The sequence below is a fragment of the Mytilus californianus genome, unplaced genomic scaffold (assembly GCF_021869535.1).
Source record: "Mytilus californianus isolate M0D057914Y unplaced genomic scaffold, xbMytCali1.0.p SCAF_9, whole genome shotgun sequence".
Lineage (NCBI taxonomy): Eukaryota > Metazoa > Mollusca > Bivalvia > Mytilida > Mytilidae > Mytilus > Mytilus californianus.
The window spans coordinates 11,517,423-11,534,891 of record NW_026262745.1 but is presented as its reverse complement, the minus strand read 5'-3'; the positions used below and the strand labels follow the sequence as shown (position 1 = coordinate 11,534,891).

Here is a 17,469-nt window from a genome sequence, read left to right as displayed (position 1 = left end):
TACGGATCCAAAGAGGGTTAATAAAATCCATAGCGGGTGAAACCAAACGAATGCCTCACCCCTTATGGATTTTACTTACCCTCTATGGATCAGTAGTGAACCGTATAACGAATTTATCGTACACGGGACTTTTCATGCAAAGTCACTGTCGCAATGTTTTGCCAGCTTATACGAATAATTCAATTCCGGGATATGATCAGATAGACAGTTAATAGTTGCATAAATTAAACATACATAAAAGTAACTTATGCAAATAGAGCAATATGTTGATCCAATACAGCTAGTAGATTTTACCTTTTGATATAGTTTTTTTTCAAATACAAAATTGCAATGTACATTAATGGAAATCATTAAAACATGAATCGTACCTGTAATGTAAAGTATACTGAGATAATACTTATAACACATATTAAAACACACACACACACACACACAATACAAGCAATTCAAAAAACGGTTGCTTAAAAACTATGACCTTGATTTAAACAAAATTAACACTATTAATAAATAGACGAGCTGCAAAAATGTCAAATTATATTTAAGAGGCCATGACTTCCAAATTGTTGGCGCTGCTGAGGAGATAAAGTTCTACATCGGCGATTAACAGCAAGAGCTATGTACATGTACATGATTGTAGTAAATAAACAAAACAAATACAAGAATTGTTACAATTTTAGTCTACTTTAGTTAGACAAATTTTAATATCCAGAGCCAAACCTTTGGAAAAGTTAGAGATGTAAAAATACAAGTCATGAAAAGCTATATGCAAGTTACAAAAATTAGCTTTAATGAAACGGCACGTTAGTTCTTATTTTCGAAATATTACCAATGCTCGTAAATACAAAAGATCATGGTCAGATAAAAATATCTCACGAAAAACAAAGCACACACAAATACACATAGCAACATCTACTAATCAAGACAATATCAAAAAGCCCATATGATACCTATTATCATGAAACGCATGAATTTACAATAACTTTCATAAGTTCGTTCGATATCTGTTGTGTTGACAGACCTACATGTAGATAAATATATTTGACAGGACCAAACTCGCCATGACCGTCTTAACTGTCTAAAGATCATTTTTTGCAGAGGAATTGTAGCGACTGTCTCAGTTTTGTGTAGATCAATAGGCTATTTATGAATTGGAACTTTACAGGAAAAAATGTACCATCTAAATCGGAGACTGATTGTCCTTATGTAGTGGTCCCACACAGTGGTAGTAAGTAGCAGTTGTTTCCGCTTTAATTGAATTTTTGCCAATAAAAACATTCATGTAAGATAGCAAAATATCATATGTGTAATCAAATATATCGACTTATAAAGGCCTTTTTAATGAAATGCTTATACATGATATCCCCACATTCAAAACTAAATAAGAGGTGAAAGATACTCAATCGAAACTCATTAGTCAAACAGAGACCGACAAAACCAAGATACAAACAAAAAACGACGAAAAGAGGAACAACATTCGACAAACCACTACATAGGAAATTAAAGACTAAGCAACACAGACACAACCAATAACCGGTGTGATCTCAGGTACTCCGGAATGGTAAGCCGATCCTGTTCCCCGTGATAACCGTTTACAATAAAATTGATTAAAATTGAATATGAAAATTTATTGTTTCTACTATTAAATTTTATTATACAAATTCTGGAAATGCGACGTTAACGTCATTAAGGCTAGAACTTGACTTTTAACTGCGTACAGATGCAAAGAACGCATTTCCATCTCTAAATCGCCTTTTAAAAATATAGACAAGGTGTGTTACAAATCAAATTATTGAATCATAGTTTGATTAATATTCTAACAATATCTTAGTTACCTTAATTTATTAATTTATCATCATCTCGGATTAGACGTGATTTTTAGAAATTGTCTGCATTATTTTATTAATAATATAGTAAGAGATAATTTGATAGGATTATGACAGCCAATGCCTTGTTAAAGTTATTATTCCAGTGGGTGTATTTTATTGACTATTGCCTTTCTGGCTAAACTCCGCAACTAAAAACAGAAAACCAATAGAAATTTAGATGACCCGTGTTTGTAATTAACAAGTAGAAATGTACATCTGTATGTGACATAGACCATCATTTATAAATTGTTGGTATTTTACAGTCGATGTTTGAATCATATGTCAACAGTGATATGACAAGCCGAACTAGTTTGATTACATATCAGGAGAACTATTTGATAAATACATCATAACTGTTTATTAATTTTTAGAGATGAAACAAATTTATTGAATGCAGGTTTAATGCGCATTTGCGCCTCATTGACATTCAAAAGATTTGAAATGTTCTATGAATTTTACGATAGAGATATTATAAATACCTGATTGATTCTAATTTACAGTTACAATTAATCTGGATGATACTAGTCTTAATTGCGTACAGCTCATAATGGAGAGATATGATAGATTGTTTTGAGGAAAAATACTATAAAGAAAATAATCTTTTTCATTAAAATAGTAAAGTGGTATTGAAGATAAAAATGGATTTCAATAATTCTTCTATTCCAACTGATAATTTAACAGAAGTTCGAAACTTTCCCAAAAATGGAACAACGAGTTCCTTGAGTTATATATTAATTGTGATTTACATTTTTATTTTTATTGCTGCAGTCGTAGGGAATCTTTTAGTTATATTTACATTAGTACATAATAAACGGATGAGAACTGTTACAAATGTATTTTTATTGAACCTTGCCGTAAGTGATTTGTTGCTAGCAGTATTTTGCATGCCGTTTACTTTAATTCCAATGTTTTTGCAAAATTTCATTTTTGGAGCGACAATGTGTGTGTTGATTCGATACCTCCAAGGTAAGTTTATTTAACTTTTATATTTAAGAAAATAGACATCGTGTCTTCTTTGTAACCATAGTGGTATGGTTCTCTTGTAGGGTTGCAGCTTCATTTGTTTTTATATAAAAGTTGTCTCTAGTTATTTTCATATTGTTTTACAAAGCTTTTTGGAAAAAAAGGGGACTTGATTTGAAACGGTCTTGCACATATTTTGAAGTATAATTCATGCTTTCAAAAATAAATTTAATCATGGATGTTTTAAGAATGTAAACTTTAATGCATACCAACTCAATTTTAAAGAATAACACTAATATAAAAATGATGTTGTATTTGTAATTCTGATCGGATATTGTTAAATGTCTTATCGTTTGTAGTTGTAATTCTATCTTTTTTTATTTTCTATTCGTATGTAAAAGTAAAGATAATTAATCACCCAGTTCATTTATAAGATTTTAGTTTAAAGCAACTATATGTACACGATTTATTTGTTTTACAGTTTGATTTAGAAGAAATACCGACATAGCTAGATAATACAATTAATTATCTAATTACTAACACAATTCTATATTAATATTCATGTAATTGTTATATAATACATCAAATGACATAGTTACAAACCTGATTTTGAACTGTATAAATTTTTTTGAAATTTACCTGTTACGTCACTTTTGTGATGTTGATCCAGTCGTATGAAAGACAGTTCGTGGTTGTGTTATGCTGTTTTTGTGTGCTGTTCTATGTTGTTTTACGTGTTCGTTTTATTCTGTGGTTAGCATGTCGAAATGTACTATTGTATTGTTTATTTGTGTATTTCTCTGTCCTGAATGTTCTTGCATTTATTTGTACTGTATTCCTGTCATGTTATGTTGTCATTTTAGTGTTATATTTAACATTGCCATAAAAGCGCGAGGTTTGGCTAGCCACAAAACCAGGTTCAACCCACCATTGTTTTCTTAAAATGTCCTGTACCAAGTCAGGAAAATGGCAGTTGTTATCTTATAGTTCGTTTCTCTGTGTGTTGCATTGTCGTTAGTTTTTTGTTCACTTCAGTGTTTCTGTTGTTTCGTTGTTTTCTTCTTATAATTGATGTGCTTCCCTCGGTTTTAGTTTGTAACCCGGATTTGTTCTCTCAATCGATTTATGACTTTCGAACAGCGGTATACTACTGGTGCCTTTATTTAAGGCCTCCGTGGCAATATTGCAGCAAGGACTTGGAGTTCAAGGGGTGGGGAACACGGATGCGATCCCCGATCAGGTCAAACGAATAAAAATAAATTGGTATTTGTTGCATCTCTTCTTAGCACGGAATGTTGAAGATCGAATATAGACTAATCAACTCAGATAGTCAGGCAAGGTTCACATGTTAAAGTGCAGACTTTAAACATGTTAGCTACTATGCTACAATTTTGACTCAGCGTGCCAGGGCAAAACAGCATGTAAGTAACATGTAACGGTAATTTGTTATCGTGCTTAATATGCATGCAATAACTGCTGCTGGACGATTAGCGTTCATTAATTATTTATATTGAAATTTTTCTTCTTACATCACTGAAAATGTGAACACTTTTACAGGGAATTCTTTAGATAAGTTTGGATATAATATAGTGGTCGCATTGTTCAGTGACTTGCTTTACATGTTTATGACAACATCACATTTCATTATCAGTTTTACACTTAAATAGCCGGAGGTGTGAGGAAATTAATAGATGCAAAAAAGTATTATCAGTACGTTTTAATCGGAGTAAAATGTAAATGAAAATGCAACAATTTCAATAAGTACAGTGATAAACACCTGCAATATGCGCAAAACTGAAAAGTATTTATTTGTAATCGTCATATATCAATAGAATGCACGTGCTGAATGAGAAATAACCGATACGAAACCTATCTATAAGTTAAATGACAATAGTTTTACAATAACAGTCGCAGTTATATAAAATTTCTGTAAAAAGAGTTTTCATACAGATAGGAAATATTTTGTCCTTTAAGAAAATATGAACATGCATATGGACTATTAATGCGTTTGAACTATTTAATCATTTGCACAAGATAGTTTGTAAAAGAATTTGCAACAACACCCATGTAGATTTTAAGATGATTAACGTTAGACTTTTCGTCAGCCTTGCACTTTCTATCATTGATGTATAACGATATAACGATATAAACCAAAATAATTTATGACTTATAATCTAAATCATTGACAAAACTAAAGGCTTGTGCTATAAACCGTTTGCTTATCTTCTATTCAAAGAGTAACACCATGACTTGCTTTTGTTCAAACAAATATTTATTTTAAAATGCAATTTTAAACATTTTGACATTACTACATTTTTTAAGGTAAAAGAATGAGTAGCTAATAAACAAATATTTACAAATATTTTTTTCTGGATGATTAATTGCACATTTATTAACACTGAACTCTTTGCATCTTGGGTAAATATCTGTCTACCTTTTGTGGAGTTATTGGAGATAAAATTTATAGATGTACTGTTCTTTCTAAAAAAAAAAAAGTTATTAGGGTAACAATATATATACACTCAACATAAGTTTTATCAAAAGCACGAGGAAGAAGAAGCACATTATCACTTCACAAGTTCTTCCATCTTCAACATGAGTGGGTTGGTCTATGTTGTCCCGATTTATTTTTTATTCACTAAACGCTGTCATAGCGAGGTTTGGCACACCTTTATGGAAATTTGGGTTTTCAAAGCTATTGGACTTTGTAATTGATCTTGCCTTCCAATGGTTTTGTTTTGAGCGCAGCTGATCTGTCTAACTTCATAGCTGATCGATTGCGTCATATTCCAAATTTTGAAATTTACTGCGTATGGATTCACATGGGGGGTGATGCATGCATAGCAGGCTACGCTAGTCAAAACGAGGCACCATGTCACGCTCCGTTTGTAGTTCATACGATTTCCTCAGGTTTTGTTTTATCGTAGTTTTTATATTCTGAATGGATTTACGAGGATTGCACATCGATTAACTTCTGTTGTTGTTAATTTGATGTAATTTTTGAAATCTTTGGAATCATGTAATGAGTGCATGACGTATCACCGGCGGATACTCTGTTACTTATTTGATTTCCCTATGCATTTTGTTGTATATTTTTGTCATACACTTGCTTACCTCCTACCCAAAAGATTAAATTTGGGACGAAGCATGCACGAGTCTAAAATGATATAAGCATCTGCATTTTTAATAAAAATAGCTGTTCACATCATCCATTTTTTTTCTAAGATGCCCCTACTTAATTTGTCAATCAGTAAATCAATAACCGGAATGGTCAAGCAACAGTTATCTTGACAAAAGTAGACGACAAATATTGATTATTATATAAACTTAACTCTATGAAAAATAACTTGAAAACCATTATGTATAACTAAAAGGAATAATTGCCACTCTGCTAAGATAACGACAATATGATTGTATAGTTTACATAACTTGACTTTTTTCAGCATTAACTAAATTAAATACTTGATTATGTAAGAGGACATAGACCAGGATCGTAGAATTATTAGCCTGTTATTTTAACCAAACAAAGTTATCAATATGAAATACATAATGTTGATAATAACAAGAAATGAAAGCACTGATTCTATTACATTCATTATCGAATAGCGTTCACTTTAAATTTTGGCATCGTTGATAATCTAATCGCGTTAGCAGCTGAACGTTGAATAATTTTAATTTAGTTAAAACATTTCAAAGTTCATATTTTTCATGAATTGATTATTGGTAAACATGTATCTTTCCTTTAATAAGTATATACTAGTACTTTGCACTTCAATGGGATGTGGTCAATTTCCCGTTAATGAATTTTAAAAAACGTCGACATATTTAAAAGTCTTTCAATCTTTATCAAAAATCATACTATCACAGTTTCTTTTTTTTTGGTTCACATCTTTGTCCTACAAATTTGGTTTAATGGATATTTGTCTCATTGGCTATCATACTACATCTCCCTTATATTTACATAATCAAAGTTTAAATGACAAAATTTGTAATTCTTATCTTCAGTTTTGAATGATTTTCAAAAAATGTGATTAAGAAGTTAATTATTAAAGGTAAAATTGCGGAAAAATCCTTAAGAAAATTTGCATATACGAATGTGGCTGTTTATTGTTATATTTAACTTATATTAGGATTCCACAACTTTCTAATTTTACCCTTAAATATAACTTATACAGGGGACATAAACCATACAAGTACTTATTGATTAGTCTTTCTACAGTTTGTTCTTGCTACATAACAAGAATATTCACATTAGTAGTTTTTTTTTGTATGGATTGTTAACGACTTCTTAGTACACTACCCACAAAGACGTTCATGCTCTTACATGGAAAGTTTATTCTAAAATAGTCTTTTCCTTAAGTAATTGTTATTTATTCTCATATACATAGAGATATCCTTTAATCCAACGACATTCGAAAAGAAATAATGTTTATTTTATGTACATCAAATATCAATGACATGTGCTAATTTTCCATAAGTTAACTGTTAAATATTGATTTATTTGAATTCGAAACACTGAGGCTTTTTCTACCATCAAGTATAGATTACCTTAGCAGTACTTGGCAAAACTTTTCGTCAGAAAACGTCTGTTAAAATACACTTCAACTTTGTAAGATTTTGCTTTCACATTATTTTGATTCGAGCGCCGCTGATGTTTCTTATATATGTAGACAACACGCACGTCTGTCGTACCAAATTGTAAACTTGGTATCTTTGATGAGTTTTTATAAATCCGTCGAAGTTGTTTGTTATCTTGGTGCGTAAATCTATTTTGGATTTACGACGTTTTTGCACCCCTAGACATATATTACCTCAGCCGTATTTTGAACAGCTTTTCGGATTTTTCGTTTTTTAATGGTCTTTAACTTCGTATTTTATTCAACCTTCCAACTTTCTGGATTCAAGGTTTACTGATTAGTTTTTGTTTAAAACGGTACGAAACGCGCTAGATACCAAATTCTAAGCCTGGTATATTTGGTGAGGTTTTTTTTTTTATCTCGGTCAACCATTGTGAGAGTTGATAATGAAAGAAGTGGAATGTTTTGTCTTAATGATTTTAATAAAGCGGAAGATCTATTGAATTTGAATATTTGACAAAACCTACAGGACGAACATATTAACAACCGTTTTAATGTATGTTTACTTATATACCGCTCGTCATACCTAAAGTTTATGTCAACAGTATTTGAATTTTACTTTTTATATTGTTACCGAGGTCCGATTGGTTTTGGGAAGCAGTGAACGTCGTTGCAACGATGTAGAAATACATGTATTGCATTTTCCATATTTAAAATGATATACAAAAATGTTACAGTGTAATAGTGATCACAAAACAAAACTACTACTGGGACTTATCAACGCCCTTTGCTATCCAATAAAGGTCTTGCGAGTATGGTAAAAAACAGATAAAAAGAATTTATTAGACATCACAGTAAATGGTTCAACCATAAAAACAAAATCGACTTCGTTTATTGACAACAGGGAGAAAAAAGACAAATAATGAAGAGCAACAAGTGACAAACTTAACAGGACTTGTGTTAAAGTTTGTAATAACTTCCGTTTTATATTCATTTTCTATAGTTTGAAGATTCTATATATTTGTTGTTCAAAACAACCGAATACTTACATTTTAAGTCATGTAAATTGGATACGTTCATTTACAATGTGATACATTCAGTAATAAATAACCGTTTATCGTTCATTTGCATGAATACACATGTATAAAACAAGCTTCTACAACGATTTGTTTTAACCTAGCTGCAATCGCGAGAAAATTGTAAAATGTGCTTCAGAATGAATAATTCTTCAGACTTGCATACCATAATTTTGTCATAATTTACTATTTAGAGTCAAGGAACATGAAACATCAAAGAAGAGTGTTCAAACGATGTATGATTTGTGATGACAAATGACGTCATTATTGAATACAAATAATTGCTTCAAGGAAACATAAATTTTAAATTATAGAAAAAAACAAAGTGAAAGAAAGGAAATGCAGCATACTTGGTTGGTACTATATTAGGATAAAATATATAAAGGAAGTTATAGAAATCATCATGAAATAAACTCCATCAACCGCGCTAGCCGCAAACAACAACAAAAACATCCATACAGAGAAATCCGTGCTTCGATTAGTTCATTATTCACATCATCATGTCACGTGTTCTTACGTTTATCATAACAGCCTTTTTGCTCGCGATATCATAACATGTGAAAACTATGTTCTTTTTCATGTTCCTTTTATAACTTTGAAGTTTTTACACAATATCGCATTTTCCAAATATAAGTTCTCAAAACTGTTTGAAATAACATAAACAAAACCAAAAAGAAACAATTCTAGTTTTTATTAAGACCAGATACTTTTTGACTTTTGATAACTGTTGGATAAGTTGTTTCAGATTTATGGGAATTTAGAATAAACCAGGCAATTTTCCAATATGTCTGGTGATAACTCATATTTGCCTTCATTAAATCTCGTGGAATTTGTCAGCAATGTCAAAACTTATCCTAATAGTAAGCTCTTTTTTGATTTTTCGTTTTAGAGGATTAACCCTTTTTAACTGAAAAAATCAGGGATATCTTTACCACAAATTACTTAAACCGTTCACTAAATTCTTTCGTAGAATCAAAGATTTGGTTAAGACGTTTGACTGTAACTGTAGAATTCTTTTAAGAACCAGGATATCGCAGTCTAATCTTTTGTTTATAGAGCTCTAAGATTAATATAAACATATTGGTCCTTTGCATAGCATAATCTCATTCCTAAAGGTTATCTATTTAGTATTGGTTGTTATTTGATCTGTAATTCTATCCAACATGTACTGTCTAACCTTTATAAGTTAATGATATCTGGAAGTGTCTGCGTGTGCTGTCCATGTTCGATGTCTTTTTATAAACAGAGATACATGTGGTGAAAGGGGGGGGGGGGATATCATCCATTACTTTTTCCTAGTATTAGTTCTATGTAATTTATACCAGAGTAATAAAAGATGAGTATGATTATGTTAAGAACTATCATATATATATATATATAAGTAGCATATTGAACGTTTTGGTCTTTATAAGATAAAAGAAGAAGTCGTATGAATGCAAATGAGACCATTATCCAACAGAGACCGAAGTTAGAATCTATAGGTCACGGTACAGCCTTCAACAATTAAAAAAACCCAAACCACATATAGTAAGGTATAAAAAGCCCCGAAATGACAAATGTTAAACAAATCAAAAGAAAAAACCAACGGCCTGATTTATATACCAAATCATAAACGAAAAACAAATATGCTGTAATTAGATATTTGAATGTTGTTTTTATTGGTATTAATATTTATTTTGTTATCAGTAAAATAAAATTAATAATCAAACTAAATATTATTTTTATATACATATGCACATTCATGGCTCTACAATCTGTCGATATCTGTATCTTGGCATTGCACAAGGTCATGTTTTTCTCTGACTGTTAATGACGTCTTTATACTAAACCATTGGATGTTAGATGTGTACTGATTGATATTTTAGTCTTAAAAGCATGATTTTTTTATTAGTTGTTATTGGTTTTGAAATAGCTATCAGTAACTGCGAGTACTCTTAGATCTGTATTTAGTGTCTTTTTGTTGTGGGAATGTATAAGTATCCTGCCACGTCCACTCTGTGGTTTTGTTATATATATATATCTCTGTTTGTATCCAACTGATGAGTTAAGGCTTGTTTAACTGATTTTATAGTTTGTTCTTATGTTGTACTGTTATACCACCGACCGAGCTTATGGGGAGGGTTAGGCGCCCGCTAACATGTTTAACCCCGCCACATTCTGTATGTGCCTGTCTCAAGTCAGGAGCCTGTAATTCAATGGTTGTCGTTTGTTTCTGTGTATCATGTTTGTCTTTCGCTCATTATTTTGTACATAAATAAGGCCGTTAGTTTTCTTGTTTGAAATTTTTACATTTGTCGTTTCGGGGCCTTTAATAGCTGACTATGTGGTATGGGTTTTGCTCATTATTTAAGGCTGTGCGGTGACCTATGGGTATTGATTTCTGTGTCATTTGGTCTCTTGTGGAGAGTTGTCTCGTTGGAAAATATATACCACATTTTCTTATTTTTATATACACAGCGACAAAAGACAATCACTGAATTACAGGCTCCAGACTTGGGACAGGCACATACAGAGTGTGGCGGGATTAAACATGTTTGCGGGCATCCAACCCTCCCAAGATCTGGGATACACAGAACAAAAACAACTAACAAAAACAAAAAAGACACAAAGTACAGATCTGAGAGTACTCGTTGTTACTGAAAGCTAGATCAAAGCCAAAAACAAACAATAAAAAAATCATTTATATAAGACTAACATATCAATCAGTACACATCCAACTTCCAATGGATTTATTGTAAAGACATTAATTACAGTCATATAAAACAGGATCTTGTGCATTGACAAATATATGTATCGACAGATAGTAGGACCGTAAAAAATGAAAACAAAATGTTTGATAATTTTATGCGTTAGAAGCACTTTATGGATTTACCTTCATCAGGAACGCTAAAAGCCAAATATTTGAAAGTCGAGGAAAATGTATATATGTGTTTAAACTAATATTTAGTTGAGTTTTAATGTATGGATAACAAATCAATATTTATACCGATAAAACAATATTCAAAGATCTAATAGCTCTAATTACATTGTTGAATTGGTAAACTATATATTAGAATAAGTTTATTTAAAGGATCGATAAGTTTATACGGATTGTATCTAAATTTACAGGCTCGATAAACAACAACACCGTAACAAGTAGGATGTGTTATCCTGCTAAAACTGTTATAGACAATTTATATTGTAGTTTATGTTTATATATATGTATCTTAATGCCTGAATTTTTCAGATAAAAAAAACACCCAAAAAATAGTATTGTGTGTTACATTTGTGAATATTGTCTCCATTGAAAATGGTATTGATTTAATTTTTGATAGTTTACTTGATAACTAAACATGCATTGCTATCCATTCATTAACTTTTAACCTTATATCTACATCCTGTCATACTAATATTAAAGCATTGCAAATGGTCATTGTATTCTCGACTGCTTATGACGTCTTTACATTAATCCGTCGCTGATGTACTGATTGACTTCTCATTCTTAGGACACATGGTTTATTAATTAGTTGAAATTGATTTTCAGCAAGCTATCTGTATCTTTAAGTTGAACAGCTGTATACTACTGTTTCCTTTATTAAGTAGTCTAAGATAGATACTTGGTGTCTTTAGTCTTTTTGTTATTTTGTTTTCTTTAGTTTCCAATCTGGTGAGTCAAGCCATTTCTAACTGAATTTTAGTACATTATTTAAGTTGTGTTTTTACACCATTGTCCCATATAAGGGAATGATTGAACGCTCAAAAACATGTCTAACCTCGGCAGTTCTTTATGTACCTGTCCCAAGCCATGAGATCTGTAATACATTGGTTGCCGTTGATTGCTGTGTGCCATATTTGTTTTTGTATTTATTATTATGCCAAAAATTAGACCGTTGCTTTTCCTGTTTGTTTTTTTTTTACTCTTATTATGCCGGGTCCTTCTATTGGTTTTGCCAATATTTAAATGTGTCTTGTAACTAATATTTGTTCACATCTTTGTCCTTTGGTCTATATATACTTGTCACATTGGCAATTATACAACATCTCCTTATTTTCATATTAGTTGGGGATATTTTTAGTTTGCAAATACTTTAGTTGCAAAGTTACTTTATCCCAGTATTTGAATACAAAGTTCTGCCCTAACCAAGGGTTAAGATAAGATCCAATCCTCTCAAGGAGGGACCATATCGTTATTTTATCTGATGCTTGATACCAATTATTGTCACATGACCCATGTCTGTTTGGGTTGTTTAATCTAGTTTTGTCAATACAACGGGATAAAGAACAACTGTCATACAAGTGGGAGATGTAGCTAGGTATAAAACCAGGTTTAATCCACCATCTACTTTGGACATTGCATGTATCAAGTCAGGAGTATTGTTTTCCACTCGTTCTGTTGGTTGATATAGTTTAAGATTCACGTTTGATTTTGTCAGGTTTCATTTACTTCCCCCTATTTGAATTTACCTGGAGTTCAGTTGTTTTGTTGATACTTTTTTAATCTTTAACCTTGGCTAGCAAAGATCAGATGCAAGGGTCATGCACATTCAATCTTATCATGTTTGCTTCATAAACAAAATATATTACACTTTTTTATTTTTATTTTTCTTATTCACGCTTACCTGGATTTTAATGTACTAATACAGTCATGGACATACAGGGATGTAGATACAGTCATGGACATACAGGGATTTAGATACAGTGAACATTAGAATTACACATTTATAATAAACATATTTGGCATAAAAAGGTTTACTACATTTTTATCAGTTTACTTTTTAAATCATGATACGTTGTTTTTGAAGTGTTTGAATCAGGCATCTGAATATACCATGAATCGTTATTTGGTTAAAAAAAAGTATACTTGGTTAGTATCAATATAAGAAACTCTTGGTAAAAGTTCGTAGAAATTGTCATCTTTGTTTAAACCATTAAAAAGTTTCTATGAAAAGCTCCAAAACACAAAAAATAATTATATATAAACCACAGAAAAACAGAAAAACAAGTAAGATAACAACGTTGTAAGTTAACTTGATTTAAATTTATTACATCATGCCAACATAAATGTGACTATTCAAAGATAAAAGAATAAAAAAGAAGAGTTAAATGGGGTACAATATGTGTGACCCGCTATGACCTTTCCAGGCTTATGGAGGTATTACGTCAATGTGAGAAAAACGTCGTTACTCTCAACGTTACTTTAAATTCTTTATGGGAACCTACAAATATATTTCTGTGATAAATTTAGAGTGTCGATGCATTTTAGTATCAAATACAAAATTCAATTAAAAGTGTTTTGCTGAAACATGCGAATTCATCATATTCATCAATAAGAGGTCTCGTTTATTTATTCTGTATATTTCTTTTTACATCTGTCTCAAAAACGGGTATATGTAAGCATTGTTTTTCCCGTATTCTTTCCTTTAGTAAATTTAGTATTTGCACATCTTATTTTCGTATTAACATTTATTAAATACCAATAATGCCATACTAATAAAAATTCTCCCAATTGTGTTTCTTAACTGGTGTATCTTCCATTATGATTTGATACTAAATATTCAAGTGAAATTGTCGCTGGCATTTATAGGCAGTGAACTATTTTATTATACATGTATATCAGTTATATTGCAAAATGTTGAACTAATAATTTCACAAAATCTTATTTCGTTATGCGTTCTCTACTTTGGTGATCTTTCAGAATTGAAAAGAACATGTATGTTCTAAAATTTTAAAGGTTTGTCTAAATGTATCAAATTGAAACAATTATTCGAGTTTAGATAACTTTACATAATTAATACTAAAAAAAGTTCTACGTATTATGTCTTTGTAAAAAAAACGTTACACTAGTTTTTTTTATCAATGGTATAAACCTGGTGAAATAAGATGTACAGATACTTCTTAAGTTCAACGTAGTTATTTCTAATCGATCTAACCGTTTATCTGTAAGAGCAGTATAAGGACAGGAGTTGTATTTTGCTTTTAGTTTTAGTGTTATATAGTGAAAACGAATATGCCCTAATCAACAATGCAATTTGATTTCTATTTTTAACCAATTTGAATGCCCTTCATACTTTGAATTATTCATTTTTTTAAATTTTGAATATCACTGTAGATGTCATATATGTGGTAAAAAACAACATATTAATGGTTACAAGCGGTTCTTGCAATTATTATTTGACCTAAGGATCCACACTCTAAATGAATCATAGAAAAAGACTCGCATTTACACATAGTTGTTAATTTCTGTGTCATTTTGTCTCTTGTTGAGAGTTGTCTCATTGGCAATCATATCACATCTTCTTATTGTTTTATTGCATGTCCCCATACAGATTTACACGTAACCTTGAAAGTAAACGTTTTTCTCAAATTGACGTTATACCTCCAGAAACCTGGAAATGTCATGGCGGGTCATATATTTGTTTTGTTAGATGGTTCTGTAGTTTGAAAAGAAAGCTAAGATTTCCTGTCATGGAGGTAATTTTGCAGCAACTGAAATTCAAAGAAACAATGTTTCACAAATTAAGCATGCAAGGATTAATATAATGACGTAATTTATATTCAATATAATGCAATATACAACTATTTAAGAAAATTACCTAGTCAAATAGAATTCTGTTTCTGATTAAGGGATTATTCTGTGAAGGATTGACGACAATGTTATTTCTATATTAACATACAAAAGCCTTAATAATTACTATTCATCCAATAAAATGTTAATATGTTGCAGTTTTTGGCAGATATTGGACAGTCTGTATCGATAGATTATTTGTAAGAAAGTAAAGTACAAAATGTACATGTAAAAAGTAACTAACGACTTACTAGTTTCAAAGTCATCACAATGAAAAGAAAGGACTGTCGTGTGAGTTTAACATTATTTTCGGATTCAAACCAAAACGATATTCTATCATGTATTCTGAGAAATTCTATTACACAAACCTAGTAGTTGTTCATATTTTTACCTTCAACTTATAATAAAAAAAGTTCCACAGTAAAATCGGAAACAGCAAGTGAATATAAAACGAAATGAAAATCGGTCTTCGTTTTTATTTATATTCACTTGCTATTTCTGTTGAATGTTTCATTATGACGAACAGCAATAAGAGCGCTGCGTATTTCCTTGTATAATATTAGACATTTGTCTTATGTACTTTAGTCTATCTTTTTTTTTGAAAAAAAAATGACAACGTGATGGGATTTAATTATTCACTTTAAGTTAAGCTTTTTGTGTATCTTTTCACTCCGTATCAATTAGTTTCACATCTTTAACGAATTCAATAACATATTATTCCTTTTCTTTCCATCTTTTGATATTATTTGAATATTGTGTATTGTTTAATTTTCATCGTATATCATTCTTTTATAAATGTACTTTTACCTCCATTAGCAATAACATTAAATCAACCATTAGATAATACATTTCAATACACAACAAATACATAAAAGCAGGCCTACTTAGACTTGTTTTGCTATACGTTATTATGAGGCATGTGACAAATAGACCATACATCGCTCCGTTCGTGACTAATCCCTTTTCAAAACGATTATGAAATGTTACACTACAGGATTAATTATTGGATCAGGCTTTCCAATAGAAATGTGAAGTTCATTATTATAACCTTTGATGAAGATTGTTAATTTTTTTCTTACGTTTTGTTGTTTTAAGACTTATATTCAATCATGGCTTTTAATTTCTAATGACTTGATAACATATTGATGAACAATTACCGTTGAGTTGTATAATGAAATCGATATGTTATCGAGTTTTTCAAAATCTATAAAATAAAAATTGCAGAACAAATGCAGAACTGTCCTTTTTCCTTAATACCAGTGACAGGGCTTATTTTCTCTACAATTATTTTAGAACGTTTCGTATACTTCACTTGCTTTTAACTTATACATGTATATTTGCAGTCAGTCAATTTGATTATTTATAATGTGTTAATGTAGAAATGACAGTGTTAGGATTATCCACCTGTCGTCAACCGTGTGTCCGCTTAAATCTCTTTAAACAACTGAATTGATTTGAAAAAAAATTTAATTTAGTGAAGAAATGTTTTTAAAACCCTTTTTTTACGGATATTTTATTGCAAAGTTAACAAATTTTGGAAATCATTTTGAAATAAGGAATGTGTCTCCAGCACGCAAAGTTCTAATTCCCTGTTCGGTTTGGTATAATAGGGTCAAGTATTTTAAGCAAAACGTACATTTGTGGTTTTAATATACGCTCTAGTTGAAACTGTATGGCCCTGACTCTTAGAGTTTAATTAACAGAGGTCATGCTTTCTCACAAATGTCACTGTAGTGGTTACAAGCTCTTGATAATTGATTTTATATCACCAGAAGTCGATGATATAGTTTTCCTAATCTGAAAAGATATTCACTGTTTGAAAACATTAATCATCACGTTCATGACAAAGTGGTGTGTTCAAATTGCATTTTGTGTATATTAGTATACCTTAATTTCTACTGGTACACCAGTGTACGCATAAAAAACTTGATTTCTACAGGTAAATCAGTGTACGCATTAACATATTGTTGTCTACTGGTTCATTTGTGGTCACATAGACACCTTGATTTCTACTGGTACGTTAGTGTATGCATTCCACCTAGTTTCTACTGGCACATAACTATATGCATCATCACTTTATGCATCTATACCTTGATTTAAACTGGAACATCATGATACGCATCATCACCTTTATTTCTTTAGGCGCACCAGTGTACTCATTAACACCTTGATTTCTATTTGTAAATTAGTGTGTGTATACACACAATGAATCCTACTGGTACATCAGTTTACTCATATATATATCTTGATTTCTAATGGCACAATAGTGTATGCATTAAAAAAAATGACAAAAAGACATTTTAAAGAAGAAGAAGCGTTCACCATTTCATAACGTTTACCTTTTTAATAGCACATTCATCTACAAACATAACCCGTCCATGTTTTATAGATATGCTTGTACAATTTTGTAATTTTGATTGGAGAATTATACTGAATTGAAATAT

General features: G+C 30.9%; 1 protein-coding gene across 1 annotated transcript in view; it reads left to right on the top strand.

The window, feature by feature from the left end:
* Positions 1-2,127: 2,127 nt before the first annotated feature.
* Positions 2,128-17,469, top strand: part of LOC127715336 (cholecystokinin receptor-like) — a 35,193-nt gene continuing 19,851 nt past the window's right edge. Inside the window, exon 1 of the mRNA XM_052221369.1 lies at positions 2,128-2,831. Within this exon, the coding sequence (XP_052077329.1) occupies positions 2,504-2,831 (328 nt within the window). The 5' untranslated portion in view covers positions 2,128-2,503. The remainder of the gene's footprint in view (positions 2,832-17,469) is intronic.